The 10,000-nt window shown below is 39.1% G+C and overlaps 2 protein-coding genes across 2 annotated transcripts in view; both read left to right on the forward strand.

Annotated features, from left to right (window-relative positions):
- Positions 1 to 10,000, forward strand: part of LOC127425109 (uncharacterized) — a 208,104-nt gene that overhangs the window by 15,455 nt on the left and 182,649 nt on the right. The window lies entirely within an intron of this gene.
- Positions 6,928 to 10,000, forward strand: part of LOC127425113 (endonuclease domain-containing 1 protein-like) — a 3,231-nt gene continuing 158 nt past the window's right edge. Inside the window, exons 1-2 of the mRNA XM_051670770.1 lie at positions 6,928 to 7,344; positions 9,216 to 10,000. The exon at positions 9,216 to 10,000 is cut by the window's right edge and continues 158 nt beyond it. Coding sequence (XP_051526730.1) covers positions 7,027 to 7,344; positions 9,216 to 9,758 — 861 coding nt within the window. The 5' untranslated portion in view covers positions 6,928 to 7,026 and the 3' untranslated portion in view covers positions 9,759 to 10,000. The remainder of the gene's footprint in view (positions 7,345 to 9,215) is intronic.

Below are 10,000 nucleotides of genomic sequence, written 5' to 3' on the forward strand. Positions count from 1 at the left end.
CCTGTGGCAGGTTGAATTTCCTCAACTGGCAAAGGAAGTACAACCTCTGCTGGGCCTTTTTCACAATGGAGTCAGTGTGTGTTGTGCTGATTGTACAGGTGCTGGAAGTGAATTTCTCACAAGCTGCTGCCTGTCCGTCAGAAAGCTGGTAATCCACTGACAGATAGACATGGGAACAGAAAGTTGGTGTAGTTTAGTCTGGAGTATAGCTGAGATGATGGTGTTGAAAGCCAAACTGAAGTCCACAAAAAGGATCCTTGCATATGTCCCTGGTCTGTCCAGATGTTGCAGGATATGATGCAATCCCATGTTGACTGCATCATCCACAGACCTGTTTGCTCGATAAGCAAATTGAAGGGGATCTAGAAAGACTCCTTAACCCCACACCAGCTGTATAACCCTGTTGGATGTTTTCCTATTAAATGCATTGTTGCATTTAACCCTGTATACATATTATATAAAATCTGGAGAATCTCCACCACTGTGTCTTGTCTACTATCAGAATATTGAGCGTCCAAACTTAATAATGCCAAACTAAGCGGGGCCTGGGTATCTCAGTGAGTATTGACGCTGTCTATCACCCCTGGAGTCGTGAGTTCGAATCCAGGGTGCGCTGAATGACTCCAGCCAGGTCTCCTAAGCAACCAAATTGGCCCGGTTGCTAGGGAGGGTACAGTCACATGGGATAACCTCCTCGTGGTTGTGATTAGTGGTTCTCGCTCTCAATGGGGCGTGTGGTAAGTTGTGTGTGGATCGTGGAGAGTAGCATGAGCCTCCACATGCTGTGAGTCTCCGCGGTGTCATGCACAACGAGTCACGTGATAAGATGCGCGGATTGACGGTCTCAGAAGCGGAGACAACTGAGACTTGTCCTCCACCACCCAGATTGAGGCGAGTAACTGCGCCACCATGAGGATCTACTAAGTAGTGGGAATTGGGCATTCCAAATTGGGAGAAAAGGGGGTAATTAAAAAAAAAATGTTTTAAATAATGCCAAACTAGAGTCTGAACAAATGAGAGTATTGGTTGATCCTGTGTCATTTATCTTTTGTATTGCGATCATAATTGCTAGTAATTCTCCTATAAATACTGAAACATGATCTGATATCCTTTTTCCTTCTGTTATTTTCAACTTTGGGATGTTAAGCAATTAAGCAATTCCCACCTGTCCTTTTCCTAGATGCATCTGTATAAACTTGAGAAAGACAATCATATTTTGTCCATATATACTCCTTTGTTATTTCTGCTTCTATTACCATCTGGTCATTTCCTTGCCTTGTCTCTAATAGGAATAAATCTACTTTAGGTTTTGGCATAATCCATAACAGAGTTTTTTATGGGACCATTTACACTCAACTATTTCTCATGGGATGTCGCCGAAAGGCTCGCTGACATGTCAGATCCACCAGTATTTCGCGGCACTTTTTCCCTGATTTTTGCAGCCCAAAATGACTGAATTTTCTGCGGCTTTCTCAAATTTTGCAATGCAGTTTTCGGTATTTTTTTATGTTGTTTTGCAGTGCAAACTCACAAATCATCATTATATACCTCTGTAATTGCATACATATTTTAGTGCACAATAACTTTCTATGCAGTTAGAGCAAAAATTTACAAAATAAAAAATAAAAAATACAATTCTTGTTGAAACCTGTGGGTGTTGGAAGACCCTTAATTATTTTTGTATTAAAATGTTATGCCTCAGGCAATGCAAGAAAACATCTCTAAAATAGACGTGCAATAAATCTGTAAACTAAAAACACAAAAGGATTCAATAATTGGGCCTGTTGAAATTATTACATTGTCTGATATTGAAATCTGATATATGGCCATTTACAAACAAATACAATTAGAGTTCATATATTTGAGCATTTATGCACAAATTTAAATTCCACGAATGTTTTTGGAAAGAAATTAATGAAAATGGCAATTTTTGTCATTTTGAAATATATGTTGCAAATATGTATATATGTGACCTTTTTATTTGAGTAAAAAACATTTATGAATATTTATTATCAACACATAAGCATATTGCTATTTTCAGATTTGTAGCCTACTGTTTTAACCCTTGTGTGACCTTCGGGACATTTTTGATCTATTATTACTATTATTTCGCTCATTTTTTGTGTTAATGCCAATGGCATACATTTTGCTAAAGGTTTATATTTATGGGGGAATTTTGATATTTCAACCTCAGTTCCTATAATACATCTATAATACACTGTGTACACAAAATAGTTCCACTCAGGACCTTCAGGACAAAAATGTCCCCATTGAAACCCATTAAAACTGCAATATTTGATCCCAGTGCCATTAAAGCATAAAATCATGAACTCTATGATATTATGCTTTCATTCTGGAGCCCTGGATTAAAAATTTACATTTTTAATATTTTGCACCAGATGGCGCCATTTTTCTCATGTTTAGCCTATGGAGCAAATACAAGCTTTTCCCCTATTTTCTGTTTGCTGTATTATAGAGCACTGCAGGACAACTGAATAAATGATGCAGATAAAATTGTGTGTGTGTGTGTTAGTATGGATTTCAGAGTGTGTATTGAGAAATGTGTGTGTGTAAAAACAACAGTGGCATTATATAAACAAACTGGCATTTAAAGGGTTAAAATCCTGAAACTGAATTTGGTAGTTATGATCAGGACTGATGTTGGTTAAAAAAAAAATTACTCTTTGAAAGTGGAAAATAATATGAATATATAATATTATTATGGCAGTTTTTTGACGTGGACATTTTTGTCCTCTAAGGACCTCTAAGTAACTTTTTTAAATGGGACACAAGGGTTAAGCACTTCAAATTCAAATCACATTTTATTACACAACTAATGGGGAGTTTAAGTGAATGTTTGGGATTCTTTGTATAAACGCTGGTTTTTGAGACTCATTCGCAGCACTCAGGGTGAAGATTAAACACTAGCTGTGATGTATGTGTGCTGTCTGCAGTCCAGCAAAAGTTTAGAATAGGGTTTTGAGGAGACGAGGTGAAAACGTTTACACATTCGTGATATATATATATATATATATGCAGGGTCTTTAAAGACCTGAATGTGTAAGAATGAAATTTCCATACATTTAAGGGTTAAAGAAATTTAAGATTAAGTTTGATTATTTCCCATGGACACTGTTAAATATTGTCATATTCCATAGTGAATTGTGATTGGTCTATTCTTTCTTCTATTTAAATTGCATATACTATCAATGTCCCTCACTCTCCCTTTCTCTCTCTCTGTCTATGTTTAAGTTTATAACGGCTGCAGTGAATGAGGGTGATGGTGCTTTTATAGAACAGAGTTATAAAGATTAATTATAAAGATAGGTCTACAGTTACTTTATCTTTAAAGAAATGAAGTAGGTAATGAGCTAGTCATAATGCTGATAAGACAAGTAATCAAATAATGGTACCTGTCTGGTGGATATATTTATAGTGAAATATATAATTTTATGTTAAATAATTCTTGTTTTGTTTTTTTCTTGGCTTTTATGTAAGAAAACTGATGAGATAAATTACATTCTGTTGTCTAAAGGGGTAACTTTAAATAAAATGGGCTGTGCCTATTATTATCTACAATATTATTAGTATTTTATTTTAGATTACTAGTAAAATAATTAATTTAAAACTAAAGTATTATTGTCTCTGTGTCAAAAGGGTGCCATCATAAGAATAATGCATTGTATGTGTGTAATGTCTGTGCCACCGAAGGGAACTGCAAAAATAAACATTGTTTCCGAAACCGCTTTACGAACAAACAGATAGTCCCTCCCCCAACTCACGCCATTGGTTGAGCCAATCCCTGCGCCCGTAATCAGACATACTACTCCTTTGGCATACTATATAGTAGGGAAGTATGGATATCAGACACAGCAAATGTTGTTGTGTTGATATGGACGGGCATCTCAAAACAAACGGGAATTTTTTTAGTGCCACAGAGACACAGTGTTTACAGTTTTCAAGAAAATCATCTACGAATGGTTCATTTATAATTGTCTTTCTTCCATGAAACAGAGGAGATGTTAGTCAGTATGTTTGTGTATAATCAGACACATGGTTTTCAGTTTGGACAGCTATGCATCATTGCTTTACAATGTCCAGTTGCTGTGTGGAGGCAGATGAACCCTCCTCTACATACTGTAGGAACGTTCATAAAACATGTATTGGGAGTTATACCGGCAGCATCTTAAATTCAGTCCTTCGGATTTGGATGTGTCTTCCTCAAGAGGGCACTAACCAGCCGAAAAAGCAGAATCGTCCACTGGGCAGCATGCAAAACTCAGAATATTTTTCGACTTTTTGACAGGAAACATTTGTACACGAAAAATATGTCTATTCGTTTCAAGGATTGGACGTAAGATACCAATGGAAATCCACCCGTGTAATCTCCAGAAAATGACTTTTAAAACATTTTACAAATGACTGTCATTGGTGCATCCTGATCAGCGCTGAGAAAAGTAACAGGTGCCACGTGACAACACCGTTTATGCCCGGCTTCAGAAGAGGTCGGACAATAATTTACACATGAATAATTATACAAAGCACCTTTAATAGTTGTTCAAATACAAATAAAAACATAGTTGTAAAGGGATTGAGGGAAAAGAGGAGGCGAGAACCGGCACAAACAGAAACCCATACAGGGCAGCTGCCTGTAATTCTCTCTCTCTCGAACTGCCATCTCTGGTCACCTTTATCCCTCGCTCGCCTCATCAGGCTGATTGGGGTCCGGGCGTGCGTCATTCTGGCCCAACCCTTCTCCGCGCTACACTCCTCCCTGCGTTGCCTCAGGCCGGGGAGCCCCTGGCATGATGTACATCCCCCCCAGGAGGCGTGCCTTGTGCCCCGCCTGCCGGTGGGTTATCCCCGCCTTCTTCAGCCTGGGAGGAGACAGGTGGGGAAAAACCAAAAAAAAAAAAAACAGGTGAGGGAAAGGCAAACACGGAGCGAGAGAGGAGAGAAAGAAAAAAGAAACTCACTAACCCGTTCTCTGATGCGCCATCGCATTGTCCTCGATCACTCCTCCATGCTCTCAGGCGGACGACAGCCACTCCTCCCCGGGCGGACCGGAGTCAAACCTCCGAACCCCAGTGGACAGAATGCCTGGTGGCCCGTGGGGACACTCCTCCACCCCTGGCAGCGGCCCTACCACTCCAGGCGGTCAGGGTGACGATTCCCTCCTCCCCTCGTGGACGGCGGTCTTCCCTCGACCCCTCCGCATTTTCTGGTGGCCGGCAGGGCACTCCTCCGCCCCTGGCAGCGGCTCCATCGCTCCAGGCAGTCAGGGAGCCCAGTCCCTCCTCACCTCGCCGACAGTGGCCGTTCCCCGCGTCCGGGCGGTTGGGCTACTCCGTCCGGCTAATCTAGCTGCAGCAAACATGTGTGAGGGATGAGCGTCACCGTGCCAGAGAGCGCATCAGCCAGGAGAAGATTCAATCTCTTCACCGGTCACTTCACGTGACTCATAGAAGCGGCTCTGAACGCACAGAGAAATGCCAGTTTCAGAGTTTGTGCTTATTTACACAACCTGCTTCCTTATTATTTGAACTTTAATAAAGGAGGCATTAAAGATATAATGCCGGGTTGTTTCCTTTTTAGACGCTCTGACATTCAAGTTTTGCTTAAGTGGAAAGCCAGATCCGACTCTGCTTTATTTCATGGTGACATTGCTTCTTTTATTTTTGCATTATAATTCCCTCATACTTTGCGATCTACATCACCTGAAGCTGTTTGGAAAGTGAAACACTTTTCTGTTTGGAGAGTGTGTCTGGACTGTGATCTGTGACACAAAGACAAAAGTTACTAAGTGCATCTTTAAACTGAATTGCTGAGTGTGCTGATGCTGGCGCTGGAATAACTAGATTCACGTTTAGATTCTATGAGTCCGGCCTTCTTTCAGAGGTGGCTGTGACTCAGGTGGTAAAACAGGTTGGCTACTAATCACAGGGTTAGCAGTTCAATTCCTGGCCCATATGACTCCACATGCCAAAGTGTCCTTGGGCAAGGCACTGAACCCCAAGTTGCTCCCAATGGCAGGCTAGCACCTTGCATGGCAGCTCTGCCATCATTGGTGTGTGAATGAGTCACAGTGTAAAGCGCTTTGGAACCACTAAGGTTATAAAAGTGCTATATAAGTGCAGACCATTTTATTTGAATGGCTCTTTCTAACAACACTGACGGGTGATATTAGACCACTGAGCATGCTAACTTTTTTAAACCATTATGTAAACCCTGTAACAATTTAATAACAGTTAGACAGTGGAGTGTAATGGACTGCATCAGAATAGCAAAGGGAATATAAATTATTGGGGGGAAAATTTGGCCATATCTGATTATTGGGGGACACGTCCCCCTCAGTGTATATTGTGGTTACGGCCCTGTGTTCAAGCAGTGTCAACAACGTTTTAATGTTACACCAAATAAAAAATGTACATCATGTGCATGCCATAAACAGTATATATTTTGGCTTCTCATTTTCATTCTTCTGTTTATAAATGTTATACTTTTTAAAGAATTTTAAGATTAAGTTTTATAATATCCCATTGACACTGTTAGAGTATTGTCATATTTGCATACTGAATTGAACTAACTTTTTTTTAACCGCTATTTCCATAGAGAATTGTGATTGGTCTATTCTTTCTTCTATTTAAATTGCATATACTATCAATGTCTCTCACTCTCCCTTTCTCTCTCTCTGTCTATGTTTAAGTTTATAACGGCTGCAGTGAATGAGGGTGATGGTGCTTTTATAGAACAGAGTTATAAAGATTAATTATAAAGATAGGTCTACAGTTACTTTATCTTTAAAGAAATGAAGTAGGTAATGAGCTAGTCATAATGCTGATAAGACAAGTAATCAAATAATGGTACCTGTCTGGTGGATATATATTGCATATTGAAGATTCAGCAGCTCATTTGAGACCAAAGTCATCTTGCGAGTCACTCAGTGTTGGTGATTGTGTTCAGATACTGTATTTCTGCATCAGCCTTATTTCTGGTTGTTTATTCTGTTGTGAGTGAACGCAGCTCATGATGGTTCTGATCATCCTCTCTGCGGTCCTGATGTTGGCCTTTCAATGCGCCGTCTCTGATGTCGTAGATAATTTTGGTAAATGCACGAAGTATTTCATGGCGGGTCAGCCTCCACAGATTGAAGGCATTCTAGTAGATTCAAAGTCAGCAGATCAAAATCGCTACAAGATCATCTGTCAGGGTGCTAAAAAAGTGTACACCTTCGCAACGCTTTATGACACAACATCCAGAATCCCAGTGTTCTCAGCCTACAAATACAGTGGAAAAGGAAAGTTCAGCCGGCCAAACACGTCAAACTGGAAGATTGAGCCTCAGGTAACACTGCATAGATGGTTTTGAATCCTTTTTGTCAGAAGTTTTTCACAGAAACATTTGATAATTTATCTTAAAAATATTATCTTAATAAATTGCACATATTCTGATTACATTCCTTTTAGGGCTGGGTATCGATACAGATTTCCCCATTCAGTTCACTTGATTGACGGGGATGAAAATTCAGATTGTGTCTCTCTCTGAGTAAACATACACTCACTGAGCACATGTAGGAACACCTGTACATTTACTTATTCATGCAATTATCTAATCAGCCAATCATGTGGCAGCAGTGTATAAAATCATGCAGATACGGGTCAGGAGCTTCAGTAAATGTTCACATCAACCATCAGAATGGGGAAAAATGTGATCTCAGTGATTTGGAGCATGGCATGATTGTTGGTGCCAGATGGGCTGGTTTGAGTATTTCTGGGATTTTCACACACAACAGTCTCTAGAATTTACTCAGAATGGTGCCAAAAACAAAAAACATCCAGTGAGCGGCAGTTCTGTGGATGGAAACACTTTGTTGATGAGAGAGATCAACAGAGAATGACCAGACTGGTTTGAACTGACAAAGTCTACAGTAACTCAGATAACCACTCTGTACAATTGTGATGAGAAGAATATCACCTCTGAATGCACAACATGTCGAATCTTGAGGCAGATGGGCTACAACAGCAGATGACCACGTCGGGAACTTTATAAGCACCATAGTGATCCTAATAAAGTGCTCAGTGAGATTACAATAGACCTTATTCACAGTGGCACCATATTTGAAAAAAAAAAAAAAAGAAAATAAATTTCAGTAGGCAAAACTATAGAAGACATGAGTTTTGGAAAGATAGATGTGATCTAGGAGCTTTATACTGTACATGCCATTGAAGAGACTGAAGTCAAAGACTGAGTTCAGAATGACATACTACCCATAATACTTTTACTACTTCTGCCATTATATATCTATGGTACAAAGAGTAAGAGTAGTATGGTCCTCATTGTCATTAAAGATGTCTACTGTAAGTAAGGTCCATTGTGTTCAGCTGATATATGAAATAAGTTAGCTGTGTAGCTAGTTTGATATTAAGTTGATGTTAAACAACAAATAATTACATTTAAAAAAAAAAGGATAATGTGAGACACCAGAAGTTGTTCCTGTCTCGGTTATACTGTCAGTGACAAAGACTCAGCGACTAATCCAGCAGAATTTGATTAAAAACTACCCAACACTGTGAAAATAACCCAACAAAATGACCCAGCAGACTCAACCAAGCATTCTGGAATACATAATAACCCAGCATTTTTTATTTATCATTAGTTTTATTTATTTATTTTGGCCATTTTGGTCACATTTTAGCTTTTTGAAACTGAATAAATTCCATGTATTCCATCAATAAATATGATGTCTTGAAATGATCTATTCAGTTATATACATTTACATTGATCTGTTGAACAGGATTTTCTCTCTTTAATGGGATTGCACACTTACCTGACACATTTATTCATCATGAGTCAAGATGACCCGCCAAAGAATCTGTGCATTTTTAATGAGCTGAAATATTTAATAAACAAACACTTAAAGTGCAGAAGTTAGGTGAATGACACGTTTATTAATCTTACAAACACACAGTGAAAAGATCTCGCTGCTGAACTTGAATTTGGTCACATATGCGAGTGATTTACTCACATTGTGGAGGGTTGCACATAGAGTGAAATATCGATGTGAGAATCAATATTGGGATCATTCAAATAAAGATCACGATTAATTAAAAAATTATATTTTTTCTCTTTTCGTTTACTTTTCATTAAACAGTAACCATTTTTTCAGTGTTTACTGACAGTCTGATTCTCTTTTTATACATTTCTTTTCTTTATAGCTTCAACAAAACGAGCAGGCCACTAACAAGGACTACAAGAATAACAATCTGAATGTGAACCGCGGCCATTTATTTCCCAGTTGTCATGCAAAAGATTTTACCACAGCCAAATCTACATTCATACTCACCAACGCTGTGCCACAGAAAATGCATTTTAACAACGGCAGCTGGGCTCGTATGGAACAGTGTACAAAGCATCTGATGGATAAACACTGTCTCAACATGAGTAATAAAGTGTCGGCGTATGTGCTGACGGGTGCCGTACCTGGAAACAATAAGTTAAATAACAGAGTGAATATTCCCTCGATGATGTGGATGGCGTTCTGCTGCTGCGACAGTAACACAAACTCCTGTTTCTCCAAAGCACACTGGGCCCCAAATGAAGATGATGAAAACAAAAACAAAACAATTCAGATGAAGAGTCTGAAGGAGTTACAGGATCACCTGAAGAACATTTGGGTAAAAGAACTGAAGCTCTTTAATGACAAATGTCTTACAGATAAATCTGTGAAAACAAATCTGCCTCCTAAGTGTAAAGTGTAGAAATCATTCCTGTCTTCATTCTGGTCTTCAGTCAGTTCTTCATTTCTCATCATGTGGTGAAGTCATGTGACATCAGCAGGTCCACACTGAATCTGTGCACACAGAAATCTGCAGAAATAAGAAAGATCTGTCATTCATGAAGTTCTAACTTCTGCCCTTTAATTGTTTGTTTATTCAATATTTTAGCTCATTAAAAATGCACAGATTCTTTGGCCTGATCATCATGATGTTTCATCACTTTC

This window comes from Myxocyprinus asiaticus, chromosome 34 (genome assembly GCF_019703515.2).
Source record: "Myxocyprinus asiaticus isolate MX2 ecotype Aquarium Trade chromosome 34, UBuf_Myxa_2, whole genome shotgun sequence".
NCBI lineage: Eukaryota > Metazoa > Chordata > Actinopteri > Cypriniformes > Catostomidae > Myxocyprinus > Myxocyprinus asiaticus.